Consider the following 25250-nt stretch of genomic DNA (forward strand, 5'->3'; position numbering starts at 1 on the left):
CCCCTTATTTAATATTCAATTTCTACCTTCTAAAAACATTCGACCACAATAAAGGAATTCAAGTCTAGTAGCCATATTCGATATACTTGATGCAACTAATTAAAACTATTATTTTGAATTATAGAGACCAGTGGAATTCTAGTATTCATTAGTTCATTCTTCTAGTACAGATCAATTAAAATGCTATCACTATGTCATAAAATAGAAAAAGTAAAAAAATAGAATAGGGATCTGATTTATTTTAAAAAATAGAATGGTTGTTAAATATTAGAAATATCAAAAGTTCATTACTTTACTTTCAAATTACTACTCGTATAAAGTGAAGAGTGAACTCTTATTGTGTGTGGGAACGCTGTGTTTTTGTGAATCAAATCAAATTATCAAAGATACTAAACTTTTTATTAAAAGAAAAAATCTATTTTTAAAAGTGATCAGTAACCAATGTCATTACATTTTTAAATATGCATTTAAAAGATCTTTATTGTAAAATGCGTGAAATGTAACGCTGAAGTGCTGTTTGACAAGTGATGGCTTAATTTGACTTTGACATTAGTCCCATCTGTTATCTGTCAGAAATGTTCTTACGTGTTTGGATTGGATTTGCTTTTAATGATTTATTTGCAATTTACGATGAATTTTGAATTATGTACACAGTATTGCAAACCTATTGCTGCGATTAGGAAACTCCTCGCTGTTCTCAGTAACCATGTTATTGATAGGTAGGGCGCAGCAAACTGAAACGATGAAGTGCGTTCAGTGTAGTAAATTACACCCAAAAATGATTTTAGATCGATGTAAAACGGTGTTAATATTGTCCAGTGTAGTGTGCACGTTGGCAGTTGTAATTTCATTTCACAAGTTGCTCAACTATGAGGTAAAGTTAATAAAACCTTTCTCTCCTATACCAGAGGGTCTGTATGGAAATTATTTAGGACCAGTCTTCGATGAATCACCGACCCCGCCAGTCAAACGTGTTGACAAGGCTCGGGATGCGGAAGCGGTCGTATCTTTAAACGCCGCATTAGAAATGAAGAAAAATGGTAAGACTGATAAGGCGTTAAAACTCTTCCAGCACGCTTTTGCGCTGTCTCCAAAACACGCAGACATATTAAACCATTACGGTGAGTTTTTAGAGGATACAAAAAAAGATGTAGTTAAGGCAGATCAGTTGTATACATTAGCATTAACAAATTTCCCTGAGCACAGCGGTGCATTGTCAAATAGACAGCGTACAGCGAGCATTGTTGAAAACCTAGACAGAGAAATGTTACGTAAAATAGATGAAAAACGAGATGCGTTATTATCTATACCAGAAAATAATTCAGCATTAAGAAGGGCTAAAAAAGAGGCCTATTTCCAACATATTTATCATACAGTTGGCATAGAAGGGAACACAATGACCTTGCAGCAGACTCGGAGTGTGTTGGAGACAAGAATTGCAGTGGAAGGGAAGAGTATAGATGAGCACAATGAAATTCTAGGTCTGGATGCAGCTATGAAGTATATAAATTCTACATTACTGTATAGATTAAGAGAGATCACTATGGGAGATATTCTAGAAATACACAAAAGAGTCTTGGGACATGTAGATCCAATCGAAGGAGGTCATTTTAGAAGAACTCAAGTTTATGTTGGAGGCCACATACCTCCGGGACCATCAGAAATACTTAGCCTAATGAGACAGTTTCTTGACTGGCTAAACTCTGAAGATGCAATGGACTTGCATCCTGTTAGGTAAGTGTTTGCAATTATTTCCAAATGAAAGTAAAGTGACATTAAAACTTCCAATGTTAATAGTTTGGCAAAAGAATATTAACTGTTATTAGAAATCAAAACAGGACTATTTTCTGATTTAATAAATATGAAATTGACACTTCATTTCATATCATAAAATGCATGTTTATTTTACCATCTGACTGATTATATTCTATTTGCTATTTACTGTAAAACATTGAAGATGGCAAAAATCAAGCGCTTCTCGGACAATGCCTCTAGCATACAAACATGTCTCTATCATATTCTTTTAGCAAGATCATAACTTTCATCATTTGTTTTAAGGTATGCTGCTCTGGCACACTACAAATTGGTGCATATCCACCCATTCGTTGATGGAAACGGGCGCACGTCGCGGCTGCTGATGAACCTGCTGTTAATGCAGGCTGGCTTTCCACCCGTCATTGTAGTCAAGCAACACCGCCATCTTTACTACCAGCATCTACAAGCAGCCAACGAGGGTGATGTTAGACCATTTGTCAGGTTTGAAAATATTAAATAAATAATATATATACTTCAATATAAAGCAGCTTTCGCCTGCGATTCCATCCCCGTGGAATTAAATAAAACAAAAGTGAGTATCCGATGTGTACATCCAGACTATCCTCTATGTCTATGCCAAATTTTATCGAGATCCATTCAGTTTATGCTACAAACTCTAAGAGACATCCATCCATCAAAACTTTCGCATTTATATTAGTAAGATTAGTGAGATTGCAAAAATGTGGATGGTTGTTACTATTGGAGATACATAGGAGAACTTGGCTTGACCCTTAAATTTGGCACAGCTGTATAAAATAGTCAGGAAGAACATATAGGCAACTAATTAAGGTTTTTTTCATAATTTCGCTCGGACGGTGTTAGGGGTAAAAGCTAGTAAAAGTTATTCAAAATTATTTTTTCAAGTTTTACACTTCATTTACCATACATTTAAATGAAATATTTGATCATATATCCGATTTGCTTTATAGTATAAAATTTTCTATCCACATTTCTGTACAATCTTATTCTTGTATTTCAGATTCATAGCGCAATGCACGGAGCGTACTTTAAACCTGTACTTATGGGCTACGAGTGAGTACAGCCATACAGTACGTGCTATCGGAGAACCTCACATATTGTCCGGAGAGGGTTTAGAAGATGACCTCCTATGACCAGGTGCTATGGACAAGTAGATTGTATGAAGTCAAGTATGTTACTGTGAGAGTCTAAATAGAAGTATGTTTGTTGTTGTTCAGTTATTTTGAAAGTGATGGTTATCTTATTAATGCTTTGTGTAACGGACGAACACTGAAACAACAATTCTATAAGTAACAGTACTTTTAACGATAAAACCACACTTAAACTACAAAATCCAATAAAACTATGACGTCTGTCCGAATTTAAGGGTGGCTTTACTGTATAAGACGTTGCATATTTAAATGTCGATTCACTATTTGACCATAAATCAAATTGTTATATTTTAAGGGGTAAAGTTTCTTTTATCTGATTGTGAAAGTATGAAGATGCTTTTATTGGTTTTAGCCTGATTTTGTCAGTATTTGACATTTAAGGGTATAGAAATCATGTTAAGGTTTTAGGAATCAATGTCGATTAAAATGGTGACAAAGTCATGAAGTTTAATTAGTATTTTCTAAGAAATGTGTTACGAGGTTCTCTAAAATTGTTTAAATGTGTGGAAAATTCTACTATACTTTAGTTAACAAGGGTTACAATTAAGTAATTAATACAATCCGTATTATATTATTTATAACACGGCTAAAACTCACGTGGGAACTTTCGGTGTAGGCACCGACCAGTTTCAAACCCGTAGGGGGTCCTTCTTCAGGGTGAGTGGATGCCGGCTTTATTCGCTATCACGTCGTGACCGTCGCGACGCGATATGTTATAAATAATATAGTATAATGTCTCACGAAAGTTTAAACAAACAGTATTTGTTATAATAATCATGTACACCATACTTAAATTGAAAAAGAGAAATTGTAACTTATGGAACATAAGGGCTCGTCCCCACTGGCCTAGCCGGACTCTACCATGGTACATTTTTAATATCTTCCATCAATTGAATTATTAAATAGACATAAAATGTTTTATGCTACTTGCTACTAAAAAAATGTATATTGGACGATACTGCCTGCAGGCGGGCAGGAATCTTTGTAGCATGTTTAATTCAATGAAAAATTATACAAAAACGCATTTCAATGAAGTTTTGTCTTTAGGATTATTTCAATTATGTAATTTTTGTATGTAAAAATGTTTGGTTTTCTTTCATTTCGTAGTTTTGTAGGTGCTATTTCTCATTGTGTGGTAAATTGTCTGTATTTATTTAACAATTGTCCTACTGGACAGTGTTCTTTATATATTTATAGTAAATAGTAATAAACACATATATAAAAATGGTGGATTATTTGCTTTAAGGCACATTATTTATTTTAAATGTTGGTTTCTGCCTCAATTATTATTTTAACTTCATATAGACATGTGTATATAGAAATTATTCATGAATACTTATTCTAACCAAAGAAATTATTATTTAAATTTTATTTAAGTTCTCTTCAGTGTTGTAAATAATTTTTCAATTTGAATTTTTTATAACTATCAATATAATTAGTGTGAATTGTAGATATTTCATCAAGTTCATTTAAAGTATTCTAAAAGCGCACACCTTTGACTAAACTATCGCACAACCGTTCAGTCGCGCTTTTATTCCTATAATATGAAGATACATTACTCGATTTTAAATTGTGCAATTAAACAATTGAATTTGCGAAACAACCGACAATCGCACAACAGTTGGGCATAGTTTAGTCAAAAGTGTGCAACTAGTATACATGTATAAAATAATGTAGAAATTGTAAATCTTAATACACTGTGATACCTTATGTTATTTATTTCATTATCTGTAGTGTATTATATAGTGTATAGTTAAACAAGGATATCTGTATTGATGTGCTGCTAAAACTGATAGTTTCTAGAAAATGTGTATAACCTACGTGAGTGTAGAAAATTAAAAGAAAACGACATGACAGCTACAGTACGAAAGACACTTTTATGTTAACAAGATGGCGCAAGTGAGGTGACAATTTAATTTGACTTCCGCCCAACGGTTCAGATATCCTTGTTAGTCTATAGTTTGGAACTCACCATAAATAAGTATAAGTGGTGATATATAAAAATAGCAGGTGTTCCCGTTAAATTTACATTTAAATTCCATTTCCATTTATTTAATTTTACTGTCTTCCTAAATACTTTGTACTGTTTGTGCATTTTTGTTGATTCTAGTACAAAACCTTATCACATTTGAATAAAATGCTGCCAAGGAAAATATGTCTTATTTTTCGTTAAGACTTTTTGCGTCTATCAATTAGATTAAAAAAATTTGCAATCTCACGAAGGTTTTTTTGCATGATTTTTCTTCACATCGAATACAATGTAATAAAAGCAAATAAATAGATTTATTTTAAAATCCGTCAATTTAGCATTGAGAGAGGTGCCGGTGAAAAAATACTGTTCCCTTTGTAGTCATTGAATTTCTTAAATGTTTTGCCTCTACTTTTGGTTTTAAACCCTCAAATTCGTGATCTTTCATAACCTTAATAATAATAAAAAAATCTGGCATCCAAATTAATATTTTTTCTGTTAAACTGAAGGCGTGTAGCGAACATTATGAAATTTCATATAAAAGTTGTGGGTAAATAAAACAATGTATTTCGTCAATTTCGATTAATTTATTATAATGTGCGATGTTAAAATATGTTTTATTACAATAAAGCATTTCAACTAGGACGATCCGCCGCCGCGCCTCGCTCCTACGCTCCCTCCGCCGCAACATTCTCATACAAAACTAAATTCATTCCAAGGCAAGGACGAACTCTCATCGTATTAGTCGTATTACGTACGTATTATAATAGAGAGATTATCGTTCTGTGCAAACAGCGGCGCACGCAGCCGCAGCCCCTCTGATACAGAGGACCAATAACAAGCACTATCTAAACTTCACAAGCTGCAGTGTCCTGTGGACGGGGATACAGATGCCAGTAGCTGGCTTGCACGTACAAGCTACAGGCTTGTGTACGCTGTAAGTTGAAGGGGTATTTTCGTGTACTGGAATGTGCTAATGCATTTTACTGGCATGTGTATTCCCGCCCCTCCCTTCAACAACGTCAACTCCTTTTAAAAGGCAAGAACTCTTTTCGAACAATAATTTTCCGCACAATGAAATAGTTAAATCTTTGAATGTTTAAAAAACATCAATGGAATTGACGTTCGTGTCCGTTCGTGTTGAGGTCTCCACAGCTCGCTAGTTATAGGCACATTTTACTAACATTTAACATCGGCGCCATCTTTGAAATCAATGACATTTGCAAAACCATAAACAAGCTAGGCATAGAGCAGTCTTAAAATTTTTATTTCGTTAAATTACACAGCAAACAAAAATGGCCACAGAAATACTTGGCAGAATGAAATATTTGATATTTATATAAACATGCATTCACATCTGTATTCAAAAGTTTAGGGTATAAAAAGCAAATGATGCTATCTGAAAAACACTGGTAAATCACTAGAAAAATACTTGACAAATATCTCTAATTTGTAAAGTACTTTTCCAACATTATTAACTTTGAACATTTTTACAAAGTTTTTGTTTAACAAAGAAATTATTGATACAAAAGATATATGAGTGATTTGATATATAGTATATTAGAAAAAGAACTCTTTGAGGTTATAAAGACAACTAAACAGATGATATTCTACAACAAAAATTTCTTCATTAGCGAAATAGTCAAAGTTATCAAAATATGAATACACTTATTTGGGGTTTACATATTGTTTTGTTAATATGAGAAAATTAATTAAATTTACATACATATTTCGATTTAAAAGTGTATTTTTACATTTATATTTATACATCATGTGTAGAAATTTATTTCACCGGTGCGTAACAGCAAAGCAGTGATGTTGACAATTAAATGAATGTTCCTACTAAAGCAATTTAGAGTTTGTTAACCTCTCTAATATTATCACATTTGAATACTTTCTTATATTAACTCCCACTTTACTATTTAGTATTGATCACACTAATTCGTAACTGTAGATTTTAAAGTACATTTAAAGTCAAATTTTCCAAAAAAAAAAATGGCCGCCACATCCAAATGGGTACAAATAAAGCTCCAACAGTGTAGGTCCGACACAAACATCCTTCATTCAGTTAATATCTAACTTATTCTAAATCTAGATATACTAAGGACGTGTTCCGACTGCGTCTATACGGACCAGTTATTTATATAAAAAATGTGAAATCACCGCAAAAGTTAGGATACACACAAATTCTCTATTACGATGGATTTGCGATTAATTAAAAAACGTATATATCTTTATTTTATTCTAGCCGTGCGTTACAAACTTATATACCTCGTTTCAATTCAACGCTGAAATTTAAAAAAATGCATCTATATATCAAATTCCAATATGGCCGCCATTACAAGATTTCCTTTCTCTAGTTATATTGCGAAAATTATGAGACACAACACACAGACGTTATTGTAAAAGGTTATGTAATATTCTAGCTGTCGCCCGCGACTTCGACCACGCGGAATGAAAAAAAAAAGTTAATTATGGCCTGTGTTTTTCAATACTATGTTCTATATCTCAAAAAAATTTCAGCGAAATAAATTAAGCCGTTATGGAGATATGTAGTAATAAACATCCATCCATCCATTTTGCATTTAGAATATTAATAAGGTTTAAGATTGAAAAAGTCATCAGAATTAATTTGTAATTGTCGAGTTTATGAATTGTCTATGGTTAAGGCTTTGGATTGAAACAAGGCATATCAAAAGTTAGTACAAATATTAAACAAAGTCGACCTTCTAAATTGACTAAAAACATCAGAAGAACCGGGCCTTATCAAATAGGCCCACTATCAGGAAAGTGCAATTTAACAAGTTTTCGACGCAACTAAAACAATAATTTAAATATTGTTCGTTTCGTCTAACTTTACAATCTAAACACGAAGAATTCTTCAAGAGGAAATAATTCGCAAGTAAATTAGAATTTAATCGCGAATATTAAATTAACTCCGAGCAACAGTTTTAGCTAACAAACATATTTCTCACAATATAGTTTTGTATTACATCATTTTATGGAAAAGCGACAAAATCTCACAGCTAAATAACCTCTCAGGTATCTTTCATAAATCTCAACAATAGATAACAAGCGACTCGTAAAAGTAACACTTCAACAAATACATCGAATAAATCACAAGTACATTAATTCATTCTCACAACATTACGAGTATTGATTTGATATAAGGAATAATTTTTTTCATGAAAAAACAGACGCGCCGCAGTCGCTTTGTACTCAAACATTCACCAGCTAATTTAAAAAATATCTACAATTTGACAAATAGGCCTTTAGCGAAGTTAAATGCATTGGAGTTAGGAAATTAGGAAACACTTATAATGTTAAATATTTAATATGAAATATTTAAAAAAAAAATTGCGATAACATTGTTAAAGAAACATCGTCACACAGATTTACACAAAATTTTATATATAGGGCCTTATTTATTTAATAATCTATTAGTAGTTATTTACCTAACGAGAAACTTACAGACTGAACGGATTTGTTTATTAGACACGGCGACGTTTAAATCGATTTTTACAAACGATTCAATAACATCGATTACGCGCCGCATCCGACGACACTATTACATTTACATCTCTATAGGAAATATCGTCTCAGGAAATTCTTTGTCAAACAAAAAAACACGTCAAATCGAAGCGAGAACTACTCAAGTCCCCGAGTTACATTATCCGTTCCAGCAATCCAGTCACCAGTAGACCAGCTACATCAAGTCTTCTGACAGATTTGGAAATGTCACACAAACTCAGTCGGCACTAGAAGACTCGCAAGTCACGCTTTAAAACAGTTATAAAACAGTCCCCGTAACTACCTCGCGGTCCGTTCTGTTCGGATGACGGCGAAATTAGAAAAGCAATGGCGAATTTACAAATCGTGTTTAGAGCCGAGCGCGGGTTGCACGCGCGTGTTCTGTCAGTCACATGCGGCAATGTCAGTCACACGCGGGCGTTGTCAGTCACACACGTGTGTCGTCAGTCACACGCGCAGGCACCGTCAGCCGCGCTCGTAGGCCGAAACAAACTCACTAATTGTTCATACAAATTACCATTAACATAAAACCTATGCAAGAGAAATCAATAAATAAAGTAAGCGTAGCGTCAAGCCCTCGGAGCCGCGTCGCGCTACGCCCGGAGCTCGCACACCGGCGACGGGCGACGGGCGACTGGTGCCGGGCGACAGTTGCCAGGTGCCAGGCGGCAGGTGCCGGGCGACAGTTGGCAGGTGCCGGGCGCCAGTGGCAGACGGAGGGCGCGGCTAGTGGTGCCGCGGCTGGATGCGGCGCGACATGTGCTCCTCCTGCTGCATCTTGGCGCGGAACTTGGCGACGAGGTCGCGCGACTGCGCCAGCACCACCAGCTGCTCGTTCAGCAGCTCCTCCCACTGCGTCGCGTACGCTGCAACCGATATATACATACTTTTAGCATCCGATAAACATTTACGTGACTCCCGAAGTAAAGTTTATTTTCTTAATCAACAAAAACATTTTTAATTTATATTATTCTCATTTTTTTTAATTGCATAGTTTTTACTATTTGAAAGAAGCTTTATTATCACAGTTAAAACACAATCACTAAGTACACCCATACCATGTAAATCAATGTAAAAATATGTTTTTAATTGCCTTTGTTAATCAGTGTTTGCAATTACGCCTACATTATGTTAAGAGGCGAACTCGAAATCTTGTACAATTAATTTTAATTAACTTGAAAAATGTCAATTTCTTTAACGCTAAATTCCAAGCAGATAAATGAGTTAGCGTTGGCGTTGAGCGGGTTACGGCGACGGCGATGACGTTGGCGATGGCGATGGCGATAACAATCAGACCTAGTTTGTTCCACCACGTGTGGTGAGCGCGCGCCGCCCTCGCCCGCTTGCGCCACGGCGACAGCCCTGACCCGCACACGGACATGCGTTACACATACAACACACATACACAAGCCGGCTTACATTAAACGTGCAATGTGCTATAATAAAAAGAACATAAAGGGAATAGCAAGGATAACTAAAAAAGCGATACATTAAAAACAAGCTTAAATCTAAAAGCTACTAATTTTGACTAAAAATCTACTGAAAAACAATTCTAGTAGTGGTTCTATGGATTGTGCCAAATCGTTGTTCCAGATCAAAATTTGTTATTATTATAATTCTATCGTATTTACTAACATCATATATGATTAAATGAGAATTTGCATATTGTAATAAAAAATCAAAACCTGCCAATAGTCCTTTACAGACCACTTCCAAATAACGTATCAAATAAGACTTATACTTTATTACAAGTTAAACATAATTTAAGATTTGATATAACTTCTAAGTATAAGTACTATTGAGTTTACAACGACTTTTGGACTTGAACAACAATTTAGTTGAAACCATGGAAGCACTCATTACAACAAATGATGAAGGTACGACTTTTATTCATAAAAAGAACTCAAAATGTATGTATTTATGTAATTGCTTTTAAAGTCATGTTTACACAGGAGACTTGAGATGAGAGAGAAAGACTTGCTATCTCTTTTATTTTCATTATATTGCGACGAGTGTTGAATTAGTTGTATTCTTCTCGCGAAAATGGCGTTTATGACAAAAACTCAAAAATCATACATTTTGAGTTTATAATTTTTATGAATAAAGGTGCGATGTTTTGTGTAAGATGTGAGATGTCAGGAGATGTGAGATATTAGGGGATGTGAGATGTGAGGAGATGTGAGATGTCAGGAGATGTGAGATGTGAGGGGATGTGAGATGTAAGATGTGTGGAGATGTGAGATGTGAGGAGCGAGGCGAGGCTCACCGTCCTGGTCGTAGTCGACGTCGCGAGTGATGGCGAACAGCTGCGAGCAGCGCTGCAGCGCGTGCTGCAGGTAGTCCGCCACCGCCTTGTGGTTGTCCAGCACCTCCTCCTCCGCGCGCTGCAGCTCGTCTATCACCTCGTGGAACGTGAACATCTCCGCAGACATGTCGCCCTCCTGCATCACATCACCATTACACACTGTATCCAAAATACTCAAATCACTGCATTTACATAATACTAGTCGCCTGTTATTTTTTTGCAAAAAAATACGGATTTCCGTTATTAGCTATGCAAATACACGAAGTTCGGGAAAAATAGTTTTTTTTTTCGATATTACATACAGACACTCTAATTTTAATTTTCTGTATAGATTTCACAGCCTTACTATTGTATTTATTGTCTATGTATTTCGTATATTCTTTAAAGTATTTAAATTGATAATAAACACATATCTCTTTAGTGTGATTACATCGTTGTAAAGTTAAGAAATCTTTAGATCAGTATGTTGTAATGTTTCATTAAATATATTGTGTTGAATTGGACAATATGTAGGAGGTAGTAGGTAGTAGGTAAGAGGTAGGAGGTGTGAGGTGTGAGGTGTGTACTGACGTTGAGCGAGCGCAGCTGCGCCAGGTCGTGGCCGGGGGGCTCCATGTCGACGTCGGCCAGCGGGGACTCCGGCCGCCCGCGCGCGCCCTCCGCCGTGCCCAGCTCCTTCACTCTGCGCGTGCACAAACATAACACTGTGTTTCTACTCCATTTCAAATTACTGCTACGTTAATAATTGCGGTCCGTACACAGCCTGAAGCGTAGAATAGAGATTTTTATCGTAAATAAAAGTAATAAGACTAAAACGCGGATTTCTTAAACTTCCCAAAGCTAAAGTTAAATATAAACCTTGTTACAATCGCCATAAAGTTAAATTTAATTTGCATAAAAATCTGTTCTGCTCTAAACTCGAGTTTGTGTGATCGGACCCTCAATTTGAATGTGTACGTATTTATGTTGTTTTCATTGTTACATATAGTCTAAACGGCTAATGAAGAACGAAGTGTCATTCAATACCTGATCATTCAGAGTATCGGTCAGGAGTTGTACGATATGTGGTGTAAAGTGTAAAGTGTACAGTGTACAGTGTATTTTTTTATAGAGAGAAAAATGCTTTACAGCACCGTCAGGCATGGGAGCTACATGCCTGGTGTCATTTGTGTTCACTTAGCCTAGCATGACTCCCATTACCGACTAAATAACCCTCTCTATGGACTTGTTTGTACCCCCGCGGAACTACGGTCAAGTATCACTTATCACTTCGTAGGGGTATGGTGAATGGTGTACGGTGTAATGTGTAATGTGTAATGTGTAATGTGTAATGTGTAATGTGTAATGTGTAATATGTAATGTGTAATGTGTAATGTGTAGGGTGCAGGGTGTGCGGTGTATACCTGTCGGCGTATCTGAGCGTGTTGAGGGAGTGCTCGCAGGAGGACATGGCGGGGGAGATCATGGCGATCATGCAGGTGCGCGACTTGTCGCCGATGAAGCTGTCTCGGAGCACCTGCGTCAGCTTCGACACGCGGAAGGGCAGGTGGTTGTTGCCCTTCATGCCCAGCGCTCGGATGCACTCCTTCAGCGCCAGTAGCGATTTGTTTATCTCCGCGCTCTCCATACCTGAAAACCACATATCGCCGTTGAAATTCTAACACCACGTCAATCACTTTTTGGCTATTTTGATGCCATTCCCTAAAGGAATAGGAAGGAAGACGTACAGTTTGAGCCTATCAGACATAAATGTATCTATAATTAAGTATACAAAGAGTGTATAAGTAAATATTCTATATAACTAAATTCTACAGATTTTTCTCTCCTGAAAAACTGCTATTTACGATATTTATGATGTTACAACCTCAACGAAGATATACACACGCCATCTACTATATGTGTAACTTCACTACTTTGGCGAATTCAGATGCCCGTTGGCACGTTAACCGTCATACTAATATTAAAATTATAAATGCAAATGTTAGATGTATGGATGCAATCTCCAAAATGATTTAACGGTTCTCGATAAAATTTGTCACAGATGTAGAATATAGTTTGAAACATATAACATTATTGATCTAATATTATAAATGTGATAGTTTAAATGGGCGTTTGTTCTAGTTTGTATCCCAAACTGCTGAACGGATCTTGATGAAATTGGTCATAGATGTAGACGACAGTCTGAAAGAATACGTAAGATACTTTAGATCCCGGAAATACCTGTTATTCTTGTAGGATACACAGTTCTTAGTTTTTTTTTTGGTAATGTGGTGGGTTAGTAGACTAGTGATACATACGGGTCTGCCTGTTGGCGGAGGAGGTGTCGGCGCCGCGCTCGTTGCCGGCGAGGTCGATGAGCGAGAACTTGCCGTGCACGCGGTTCATGCCGGGGGAGCGCACCACTATTTGGAACACGGCGTGCGACCGCGACGAGTTAGAGTTCGCCGACGTCTGCCTCATACAGACAAACATTATAAAACGTTAACCTGATGCTGCACTAACATCTTTATGTAGATATCTTAACAATGGTAGAGCCAGTTGATATCTTGACATGAATAGACCTGTTCGCTTAATGCAATACCATGATCATACAGAATAAAGGCGTCAAGTGAGACAAAATCCACATTTCGATTGATAAGTGTGTGCCAAAGGTCCTATTTTAGTTCCATTTCTATTAAGTAAATAATGAGAAAAGAAATGAATTTAACCCTTATTTCAAAAGTATCCAGTGTGATAAACAAGTAATAAAAACATCTACTAAACTAGTCTATTTCATATACAAAACTATGATTTTACAAAAATAATCAGTTTTCTTGCTACAAAACGTCAAATTAACTGTTAACGGATGAGGAGACACATAGGAAAGAGAAATATCCTTTAAAATTAAGGGTAGGCACATGTGTTAGCAGACGTCTGGGTAGCGGTCGTTTCGCTTTTTCGGCGAATTCCCGTGATACAGACCTGTCCGGAGGTGCGCGCGGCGTTGCCGTGCTGTATGAGGCGCAGCACCTCGTCCACGCTGTCGACGCAGCGCTCCGTCAGCCCCACGATCTGCACCTGCTGCTTGCCGTCCTCCAGCACGCGCAGCTTCGCCTTGTCCGCCAGCAGGTCGAACACCTGCCACAACCACAACAACAACATACACTCACCTACCACAACGACAACATGAACTCACCTACCACAACGACAACATACACTTACCTGCCACAACAACATACACTTATCTGCCATAATCATTAAATACATACTAATATTATAAATGCAAAAGTTTAGATGGATGTTTGTTAGAGTTTGTAGCCTAACTGCTAAACTGATCTAGATGAAATTTGACATAGACATAGAGCATAATCTGGAAGAACACATAGACCATTCACTTTCGTTTTTTTTAATTGCACGCGGAGGAATTCGAGGGGCGTAGCTCTCATGTCCGACGGTGCCTAATAAATAGGCTTAAATAGTAATTTTAGAGTATCAATATACGCGTATGGAAGAAAACGAACCTTTCCTGAGTATATTTCGAAGAATGATGCGGAGACGATGAGATTAAGGGGCTTGTATTTAGGTGACTTGAGGTAGGAGAAGACGTCGCGCGCCGCCATCGCGTAGATTCCCTTCTTGCAGTCTTGGATCTTGCCCTGTGATGACAATAACATTGAATGCGACATTCAGACGGATGTGGGGTCGGCAGAAGGTGGTAGAGCGACCTGGAAGTCCCCGCCCATGGTGTGCGTCTTGCCGGAGCCGGTCTGTCCGTAGGCGAAGCAGGTCGCCATGCCGCCCTCGAAGATAGTCTGCACCAGCGGCTTGGCTGTGTATCTGTACAGTTCAAAACGAGTTAAAAACATCACTATAGCATACAATATACACTGTTCCAAATTACAAAATAACAGTTTTCGTTTTGAAATTTCTTAGACATCTATAAGTACATAAGGGCAGTTTTCCATTCAGAAACTAGACTTAAAATAAAATTTAGTCGCTTTTGTATTACAAATTGAGGAGTTAGAAATGAGGAGAATGAGAAAGTGAACGAAAGCTAAAAGTTAAATGTTGCCATGAACAATTCCACAGATAAAATATTAAAATTTGTACAGAGTAAAAAAAGAGCAACACTAACTTGTAAACAATTTCATTTGTGCAGGAATCATCAAAGGCGTAGTCGAATCGGAATTTCTGGTTTTCGAGATATTTGGTGAGGTCCACTTTGTTCTTGGGCTCGTGCACTATCATTTGGTCCTTCGTGGGCACGCTGATCACGTCCACCTGCAACACGACACACTTGCTGTCACCACCTGCAGTCTAATTAACTGACATCACAAATTATAATCTACTAACTCTTGCTCGCGACTTCATCAGCTTAAAATAAAAAATAATAAAAACATAACCTATGTTACTCACTAAAAAATGTGAAAGAATTTTTGAAATTGGACTAGCAGTTTTTGAGTTATTTTAATGCATGCAAAAATACAAATCTTTCCTCTTTATAACAGAAGTAAAGATTAATATACATAGCGCCATAAAGGTACATAGCACTATCAGTCGGTGTTTTTTTTTTTGTTTTTTCCTTTAACGATTTTTTTAGACTTTCAGTTATTTGTACATATTACTGCTTTAAAAAACAGTTGTAGTTAATGAGGCACCTCTTTCTTATTGATTTCCTTCTTGTTGAGCGGGCGCTTGCGCACGCAGACGGTGATCTGGTGGTCCTCGACGGGCTCGGAGCCCACCAGCGGCCGGAACTCGATGCTGCTCTGGTACTCGCGGATCATCGCCAGGAACTCCCAGTTCGGGTTGCCGGGGTCCATGTTCATTAGTGCCTCCTGAATATTCAGAATGATTTTTTCGACAACTCCATAAATAATATTAGAATGTGATATTGTTAACTTGAAAGGAATCATATTTTTTGTAATTAAAAGACTTAAAAGACAGGCAACGCATTTTCAGATCTTGTGGTTTTGTTAAGATCATTGGATATTTGGTCGATGAACATTAGACGATCCGCTATCCGTTTACTCCTACAAAAAAGGTAGTTCGAAGTTACTGCATTAATTCAAAGAATGGAAATATAAAGAAGGTAGTGGAAGAGTTAGTTACCTTTTCCTCTTTAAGCTCTGCTTGCCGCTGCCGTCTCTTCTCGCGGTTCTCCTTAAGGCGCTCCACCTCCTTGACGACGTTGGAGCGCCGCACCGCGCCCGAGGCCACGGCGTGCGGCACGGAGGCCGCGCTGGCCGACGCCGCCGTGTTGCGCGCAATGCCGCCCGCGCCCACACCGCCCCCGCCCCCGCCCCCGCCCCCGCTGCTGCTGAACTGTAACACCACCAACAGGGAACTAACTAAAGGTCCTAAGAATGCTGTTCAAAATGGCTGTAGATGGTTAAACCAACCATTTATGTGGGCCATAACTAGATGATGTTACAGTTTTCAGCTATTGAATATTTTAATTTTACTTGTGAGTGCTTGATGTTTACTCCCGAATTCGCTACGATTATCATGATGCGCCATAACTATGGATTATATGGACCAGGATTAAGGAAGGAAAAGACTAGGATAAGATAGGATAGGATAGGGTTATAAAGAAACCTCTTTGATGTTTTGCATGCGTTTCTGTCCCGAGTTGGGCGGGTGCTGTGCGTGGTGCGCATGGTGTGTGTGTTGCTGTGTGAGCGAGGCGGCGCTGGGCGTGCTGCCCGTGCGCGACCGCCCGCCCGACGCCGGCATCTGCAAACCGCGCGCCGTAGCAACGGGAAGGGGAGACGTGGACAAGAATAAGGATGTGATACCCTACTAACTATGTATGTATTCCATTACAAATATATAAGGTGTTCAAAGACATAGTGAATCAATATATGAATTTTATGAAAATGATCGTATGAAAAGGTTCAAATTCTTAGACTTTTTCAGCCTATGGTATATGAGTGTAGTATAGTTAGGGTCGTTCTGACCTGCTGCGTAAGTCGCGAGTTGGAGGGCGGCTGTTGCTGCGGCTGAGGGGGCGGGGGCACGTTCTCAGCGCCGCGGCGGCCCGTCGTGTCCCCACCATGCCCGTTCGTGTACGCACCCGCGTTCGACATACGCATCTGGTTGTTGCGCGTCACGCGCGCCGGCGCTGAAATACACGTACAAACTCATACAATGTGCAATACGCTATTGTACCTTGACCTTGTTTCTGTCCGAGTAACTAAGAATTCTTTCTAAATAGTCTTTTTAACTTAAAAAATTACATTCATCAAAGCTCATTACGATTACAAATCATAAGACACAGTACAAGGTTGCTTATAATACTTAATATAATATTGTTTCATCATCTGATTGCATCCTGCATTATTAAATGAAAAGATAAATATTTTGTTTATGTTTTGTTACAATGCAAATGAAAAAGTGCAAAAGCCCTATGACCCTATAATACCCAGTGCGTCAGAACAGTGTCATCAGTCTTACGTGACTCTTTCTCTTCATCCTTGGATTGAACCACTTCTGCGGGCGTTTCGACCTTTTCATAGGCATCCATGGGCCGGCATTGCGCCGCGTCGGCCACTCGTTTCCTACAGCGGAGCCACGAGCAACACATATTTGGTGATAATTTTCAAATATGGTAATATTTTTTATCATTTGCTGAGCTTCAGTTCGCGTCGTGTATTTGCGTGTTCAAATTTGGTGTACTTTCAAATTTGGCACATTAAATTGTCTCAATCGACGTGTACTCCCGTGACAGACGGATAGATGAAAATGGCGGCTGCGTGCGTTGGCGCAAGGCGATCCTGCGCCTGCGCCGGCCGCCATATTAGGATCTCTTTCTGTACTCAAGGCAATGAACCGTGACGCACGCGAGCCGCACGAAGGTGAAACCTCGCCGACTGTTCACTTGGAATGTCCTACAAGTTTATGTAAATGTTTACGATAAACAGCCACTGGTCACGGTCGTAAGAGACAAATATTTATCACTGTACGCGTTCGATCAGCGGCAGAAATTTGAAGAGGATCAAATTTCTGGTGTCGGGAGCGAGCCATGCGGAGGCGGCTGTATAACTGGAGCGCATGTGTCGCACTAGTATCGTTAGACAATTATTGGAATTGTTTGATTGCCTCGCCACATATGTACATACATATACTCCGATACAGACGATTGTACGATTTGACGATTGACGAGACGTTTGTAAAGCTTAATAAAAAATTCTACATGTAAGAAATGCTCGGAAACCCTAAGATACGTGGAAACAAACCACTTTTGAGCAGAACATATTCAGGCTTTATAACTTAAGTATAACCGAAAAACTATTAGACAGATTTTAATTTTCCGAAAACTGGACAACTGAAATAACGAAATAAACATGAGGACGAAATCAGAACTTTCTCCTTTTTGAAGTCTGTTAAACATTATATTTCAGTGGGGCAGTAATTCTATCATTTTAATCAAATTCTGTACGATCGATGTCCAGTACACGATTAGTTCATCAACTATAACCCAACAAAGTCAACAGCCGGTGTCTTTTGTTCCGATGAAAAATGTATGATGTGACGTCACTGGTACCGCTGCCGGGTCGATAGTGACCGTCCTGTACATCAGGCCTATCTTGGTACTGACCACTGAATATTACATTATGCTGCCTTCATAACAGCCACACAAAAAATAACAAAGGTTATCGCGTGTTTACACGGAAACTAGTTTTCACAGACAATAGAAATAATTTTCTACAAGTGTCAATTAAGGAAATATCCTTTTACAGAGTTCTGATTTCTTGGATTGTTTCTTGGTAAAACACATGCCAGTAAAACGGTAAAGTAACTGGCATGTCATCCATTGGTATGTATCAGTTAATGGCACAATGCGTTCTAACATGCCAGTGTCAACTAGATCGTTTGTAACCAGACAGACAGATGCCACGTACTGGCCAGTTACTTCCCAGTTTAAAGGTTATAATTACCTATAGCAAAAAACAAAATGTATCTTCCACTGTTCTAGTAAATTATCTGTTGACCTTGAAACGTTGGTGCAGTAGAGTCAGAACAAAGCTGTGATAGACATCTCGACGACATTAACGTTGACTAGCTTTGCACGGGACTAGTAAATCGCCCCACATATTAACCCTTTACCATACATTTACTGAAACTGAAACATTTTTATTTCAATTTCCAAGAAATGCTTTAGTTTAAAACGGAAAGCAAAGTGGAGTTTAAGGACATAACTTTTTTTAAAATTCTATTATAAATATTGACAATAGTAGATACTGGCGTAACTTTTATTATGCGTCGTGACCATAATAATTGTAGAGGACAGCCAAATCATCCACATCGATCTGTGCAATGTTCTCACGACCTGTGCGGGACAGAGATCGCTCTGCTTCGTGCTCTATGAGTTTAAAAAGATAACGACCGTTAATTGTAACAGCTATATCAGAGGTAAAGAGAATTCAATTTGTTAGATTCATGCGTAATGTAAATTTGTCAATTTTAATTACGTTCGAATCTAATCGAATCTTAGTTTATCAAGCATCTGTTTTAAGCTAATCCAGAGGAACTACAGATGCGTTGCCGGCTTTTAAAAAAATGGTAGGCTCGCTTCTTTTTCTATTTTTATCAACAGCAGTGATAATCTTAATAATATACAGAAGCTACTAACTTCATGTCAAGAAAAATATTCGTTGTTATTGAAAGATCTGAGAAATTATACAAAAGACAATAAGCAGAGTACATTCGTCTAGTTCATCTTATTAATGTCTCGTTCATTTGTTTTATGTAAACAGTTCCGTGTGGCAAGTAAGACGGTCATTCGCCGGCGCCCACTCGCCTTTGATTCATAGTGCGTTGTACTGCTTACCACTAAACGGAGGGTCACAATAAGACACCGTATACAATACCCATGTGGGTTGATTGCTCCTAATTGTGACTGTTGAATTTATCAAATTTGTACAAGATATTCCAAATAACATGTTTAAAATTGGTTCAATCCAACTCAATGACAGACTTAATATTCGGTAGACATCTTTGATTATATGCGAGAGAAATACAATAATTTAACAGAAAAGGCTTGACATATCGCAAAAATACATATATGAAGTTATCATTCGAAATAAAGGGCAACTTTGTCTGTAGGACCAAATTTGGATAACGCGAAACTCGAAGCATTGTTCAACCGCAAGGCAATCTAGTTGCTTTTAAGGAATAAACCTTTCCAGTCGCAGGCATTTCGACATTTCGAAATTACACTTTCCAGGCTGTGAAGTCTATACGCTACACTCCAGCGGAAAGTCCTGAATGACTGGACACAGGAAAATCGAATCAAACACAAGCACTATAGAGTTCAAATTGATATGGAAGTGGAAGTATGCACTTACTAGCGCTTGTCGCGTGCCGTTGCAAATGCTTTTGAATGCATCTCTCGTATAACACAGGCATGTTCGAATTTTAAAAATCAACAATAGGAAAGGTAATCTACGGTAAAACCACCGCACTATTCCGTGTGTTCCATTTGCGATTCGGGGCGGCGGTGCCAGGCGGCGGTGTGGTGCGCGGCCGTCCGCTCACTGTCCGCGAGCGCCCCGTCTGCCGGCACTTATACGCGATGTTACCACCATTGTGCCAGGCAAGGAAGCATGGCAGAATGGCAGGGTGGCAGCGACTGACCACCCCCATGATATCAACGCCGAAATGCTCCGTCATGCTATCGCTTTTAATTATTAATGGAAAAAATGCCATAACGTATGCACGGGGGAATACACGCCACACGAAAGGAAGACCGTGGTATCCGGCGGGTGGTGGTGCAAGCAATAGCAAAGGTCGTTCTATAAATATAATTTCCACCTATGATACTTATCTATATTTTTAAGGTCAGCAATTTTTGAGAGAAGAATTGCCTTTAGTTTAAAAAACTCTACAATTTCAGACAATAAAGTCTTGAAGTTCCCTGACAATCTTTTGTTAATCAGATTCCTTTAAAATAACACTGATGTATAGGTTTATGAAATCTAGATTATGATAAATTGTTTCTGCCTTTGGTCACTGGTCAATTGAGTACTTTTGGTATTTTTGGCTACATAGGCAAACCCTCAATGACAAACTAACACCTAATGAACTTGTGATTTAATAATGATGTAATACACGAACACCCTGCTACGTCGACATAATGTAGGCTAGCACGACACCAATATTTATATCTCATTATGGTCGAGACGACTAACTACACAAGTGTTACAACTTTACAGATTAAAGGCCGTACTAAATATAGAAACTTGAATATTAAACTTGTAACTTGAAAATTACTATAAATGATAGTGGATAAAACAAAGAGGGGATTTTTTTGGAATATTTCACATAGTGAATAATGAAAACTGTCTATCGACTTAAATAAATACATTACATTTAAAACAAACATATATCGTAGAAAAGTTCAATGTTTCTTTAATGTACACGTGGTCTCTAAAGTGGGTGGCGATAATGAATAGATGTCTACGAGGAGGCGCAACGCCGCGATAACAGACTGCAAATTGTGCAAATTCCCGCGCAAACAACACGGACTTCACAGATCATCATTGATTATGATAGTTTAGTTGCTGAAGAATATACGTTTAGATCGTAATTGACAAAAAAGTAATGCTTATACATTTTACAATATTATACATTGGTTATCAACAAATTATTTATGATAAACATGTGTCTATTTAGGTTATCAAACAGAAATGTAAACAGCCCCAACTTCAATAATAGGTCAAGCATGTTAATATTCCAAAATGTATTAACGGATACTTGATCTTGGTAACTTGAGCATGCCGATGTTTGATTACTACGGTAACAAAGTCTAGTAAAAATTCAATCATTAATTCGTATTGAATGCAATCTGACCTAACGCACTAGAGCGGGAGCCAACTCTGATGACAACGAACGTTGAGAGGTTATTATAACGATCTTTATCTGTTTTTCATTTACTTTTTAATTAATTGAAGTTCAAAGTGAGTGATCCGTAGTCAGTAAACTATATAAAATAAAGTGTTAAAAGTGACAGGATAAAATCACAATTATAAGTGCCTAATTTATTACGTAGTAATTACGCGAATCAAATGCCTGTTGAGCTAATTTCATTACTTTATAAAAGAAAAATGGGAACTATTCCCTTACTAGAGTCAGTGGTATTATTATTGGTCAGTGGGCACAAAGTGACAAAGCGCACAATCGCCGAGGTAGGGGCAGGCCGCGTCCTTGCCCGGGCAATGTCAAGACCACATTACGCGGTGCACGGGCAACCTCTGCCCCATTGTGTCTATGTTCACAGATTGTCAAGTGGCATTAACATTCTGAATAATTTGATGATACTGTAACGAGTCATACTAGAATTACAATAATTAAATAGCTTCTGGATTTTAACCATCTCAAATAAAAATGTCATAAACAGCCTCAAAATAGGGTTGTAATTTGTCAGTTTCTTAACCCAATATCAATAAAGTCCTGTATACATTTCATCTATTTTATCAAATGTGTCAAAATTCTTTTTTTAAACTGATGATAATATATCTACCTAAAGCATTGAGGTAATTTAATTCCCAAATCGCCAGCGGGTAAATGCTGATAGATGGATGAGTTAATTGAGCCAAATGGGTCAGTTGGCGTTGCCAATGCATCGAGCGGTCGTCATGCGGCAGGAACTAATAGAGTCTCACGGACCCTGACATATATCTTAAATGTTTGCAATCTATTAGTTGCGAAATAATCTTACTAATATTATAAATGCGAAAGTTTGTATGGATGTTTGTTAGAGTCTGTAATTTTGGATAGATGTAGAAGATAGTCTGGAACACATCGGCTACTTACTTTTTTTTTAATTCCATGCGGACGGAGTAGAGGGCGAAAGCTAGTAATTAGATTATCATAAAAGATTAATTTAGCATAATTATTAAAGTTGTATATGAATTACTTTTTCGCGTTTCTTCAAAGATCAATTTTGGTGTAATTTAATTAAAAGAAATAAAGGCAAGGGTTGTACCTTAAAAATGCTAACATAAATTAACGTCAAAATATTTCTTTGACCCCAATATTAGTTAATATTTGAGTCGCGAATTTAGTGTGCTCTATTTCCGTAAAGTTTATCGAACGGTGAATACTTTTTTCAGCCATAATAAAACGAGTTGTAAGAATAAAAAAAATTTAAAACGACCAATATTTTAATATAAACAATTTAACATGTTATACCGTTACAATAAAGTCTGAATAAAATTTTAAGCAAGTATAAATAAAAATCGTTATCAATTAATACAAACAGGAATCCACTTGTTCACTGCTGACCCGAGACCGATGACACCCCTCCCCAACCTCTTCCCTCACGTCACAAACACGTGCGATTCTCTCGACACACCTCCTTATCTAACATTAAATATACGAAAAGGATGCCGATAGAACTAGTTTCAATGATTCATCTATCAATTTTTGCCAATACATATTTATAAAAAAGTCTCTATTTACTTGTAATCATCTAAAAATACCTCTTACATTATCAATAAAATTTAAATTAAATTACATACTCAAGTCTATTGGATACATAGTGACATCCCATTTATTCTTTAAAAAGATACAATAGTTGTTTTTTTGTGTTTGTTAAGCTAGAGCTTGACCACGATCCCACCTGATGAAAGTGATGATGCAGTCAAAATATATTACGCGCTAGCCTAATCAATAGCAGTCTTCTATTGGTAGTATGGTTGAACATAGGAGATTTTAGCAGAAGACACTGACGGTAATACAGTACGTTGAGTGACCGCATAACATTTGCAGGTTCACGCGACCCATACTGAACTCCGACTTATTGTAGTCAAGCATTTATTGCAATAAGGTCAGAAATTTTACCCCATGTATAGTTTATTCAAAAAACAACATATACCCAGAAGTCAACTAAAATATTTATTTAAACAGGAAAAGTTCACATCAAAACGCTAATTGTGACGACCAAGACTTAAAATAACGTGAATGTGTCATAACGTCTTGCCGCATTTCCATACTCAAAACTTTAAACAAAGACAATTCCCGTCACGCACCAAAATTAAAAACCGACAACAAAGAGTCATAACTTAGAGTTTAGATATGGAGCTAACAGCCACATGCAGACATTAAGTGGCACTAGTCTCCTTAGACTTAATCTACACTTAAGTACTCCCAAACTAAGTATATTAACCACTCTGAGTACAGTACACTTTTACCTACACATTGAAAATCACAAGTTGCTTAATATATAATGTATATGTACACACTTGTTGATCGTGGGAACGCAATCTTTGATGCGTGCAGCGGGCTTCGACCCCGGACTTATTCTAACAAAATCGCAATTATTAAAATTATGTAAGACATGTAAAGCCCGCTGCATACGCTCAGTACAAACTGCCAAATTTAACTAAACTATCGAAATGTTGGGCTAAAACTGAACGTCATATACAAATACATATTGTTTGTTTCTGAAGTGGGTATTATCTATCTTGTATGTCTGAGTGAAAATATATTTATATCATCTGGCGGAAGACACATATTTGTTCTCTTTGTCATAGACAAATTTTCATCAACATTTTTTCAAACAGAATGAATGCGTCATTATTTTAAAAATTAAAAATAATCTTCGTCACATTTAACTCTCTGATCTAATTGTAATAATCAATACAATAAAATAATAGAAAACATTTCTGTGAACATCCGTCTATGATTATTCATGGAGGATATTTTTTCATCTGGATTATTCAGCGACGAGTTCCTTTTTATTAAGTTTACTTGTACATTACATTCACTCCCCATACTAACCAATTGCGTACCAAATTATCATATTCAACGTATATTTTTGATTATAACAAGCTTCCAAGAAAGCAAAAGAGACATGGAATATCTAAAAATTACGTCTCCTTCGAATTACCTTCATTATTCAACAATGCATAAATGTCAGATGACGAAACAATATAAATATTTGATAAAAGTGAACAATTTATTATCATAGAAATTTATAATACATCGTGTTACATACATACCTTTTGTCGCAACTGGAATTGACTGTCGCGTCATATCCTAAAACAGGAAAAGAATTAATTAGCACAAATCTTCGAAAGATTGGAGTCGAAAGAAGTTACAAAAAGCCAAACATTCCAAACAAAAAAGAAGATAATTTGAAATTAAAAATTTACAGCTATTTCTTCGCTAATGTGCAACCCAAAATAATAGAAAACATAGTATCAAACGTTAAATGTACAAACGCTAATATAAAAGGGGGCAGTATAGTACAGCAAAGAAAATGTGTAGCATTAGATATAGGCAGACCGGCAGATTACAAACACCCGCATCGTGGGAAACGACGGTTTGCGAAAACAAAAGCAAAATACTGTAAAACTGTAAGTTATGCGGGATTGATTAATGTTTTAGAAATTCAGACTAACACTGGCATGTAATAAAAACAATGATTTTTTAAATGTCGATGACCAAGTTTTAATTAGAGGAAAGTTTTGCGAATACCACTCTTCTTACGAAAAACTTAACATTGGAATGGCTC

At 37.3% G+C, this 25250-nt stretch overlaps 2 protein-coding genes across 7 annotated transcripts in view; one reads left to right on the forward strand and one right to left on the reverse strand.

Moving 5' to 3' along the window:
• Positions 1-560: 560 nt before the first annotated feature.
• Positions 561-5085, forward strand: LOC106099350 (adenosine monophosphate-protein transferase FICD homolog). Its single transcript, XM_013277874.1, has 3 exons — positions 561-1734; positions 2059-2256; positions 2795-5085. The coding sequence occupies exons 1-3, from the start codon at positions 707-709 to the stop codon at positions 2925-2927; spliced, it is 1359 nt and encodes a 452-aa protein (XP_013133328.1). The 5' UTR covers positions 561-706; the 3' UTR covers positions 2928-5085.
• A 396-nt stretch (positions 5086-5481) lies between these two features.
• Positions 5482-25250, reverse strand: part of LOC106099256 (kinesin-like protein KIF2A) — a 40679-nt gene continuing 20910 nt past the window's right edge. For 2 of the 6 annotated variants that reach the window (XM_013277729.1, XM_013277731.1), the window contains 14 exons: positions 24736-24772; positions 16690-16853; positions 16328-16465; positions 15842-16066; positions 15388-15567; positions 14865-15010; positions 14455-14566; positions 14251-14385; positions 13712-13867; positions 13048-13201; positions 12154-12379; positions 11321-11432; positions 10712-10886; positions 5482-9311 (listed from right to left, as the gene is read on the reverse strand). In XM_013277729.1, coding sequence (XP_013133183.1) covers positions 9172-9311; positions 10712-10886; positions 11321-11432; positions 12154-12379; positions 13048-13201; positions 13712-13867; positions 14251-14385; positions 14455-14566; positions 14865-15010; positions 15388-15567; positions 15842-16066; positions 16328-16465; positions 16690-16853; positions 24736-24772 — 2100 coding nt within the window. In that variant the 3' untranslated portion in view covers positions 5482-9171. Of the gene's footprint in view, positions 9312-10711; positions 10887-11320; positions 11433-12153; positions 12380-13047; positions 13202-13711; positions 13868-14250; positions 14386-14454; positions 14567-14864; positions 15011-15387; positions 15568-15841; positions 16067-16327; positions 16466-16689; positions 16854-17185; positions 17662-20079; positions 20271-24735; positions 24773-25250 lie in introns of those variants that run through there. The other 4 variants (XM_013277730.1, XM_013277735.1, XM_013277734.1 and 1 more) reach the window with 4 other exon arrangements.

Source organism: Papilio polytes, unplaced genomic scaffold, assembly GCF_000836215.1.
Source record: "Papilio polytes unplaced genomic scaffold, Ppol_1.0 DF824135.1, whole genome shotgun sequence".
NCBI classification, from domain to species: Eukaryota; Metazoa; Arthropoda; class Insecta; order Lepidoptera; family Papilionidae; genus Papilio; species Papilio polytes.

What these genes read in the sequence shown, in the direction of transcription:
- LOC106099350 (XM_013277874.1), top strand. Translation starts at nt 707, where the DNA reads ATGTTATTGATAGGTAGGGCGCAGCAAACTGAAACGATGAAGTGCGTT. An exon ending in ATGGACTTGCATCCTGTTAG is followed by an intron (nt 1,735 to 2,058) that starts GTAAGTGTTTGC and finishes ATTTGTTTTAAG; the next exon opens with GTATGCTGCTCTGGCACACT. An exon ending in GATGTTAGACCATTTGTCAG is followed by an intron (nt 2,257 to 2,794) that starts GTTTGAAAATAT and finishes CTTGTATTTCAG; the next exon opens with ATTCATAGCGCAATGCACGG.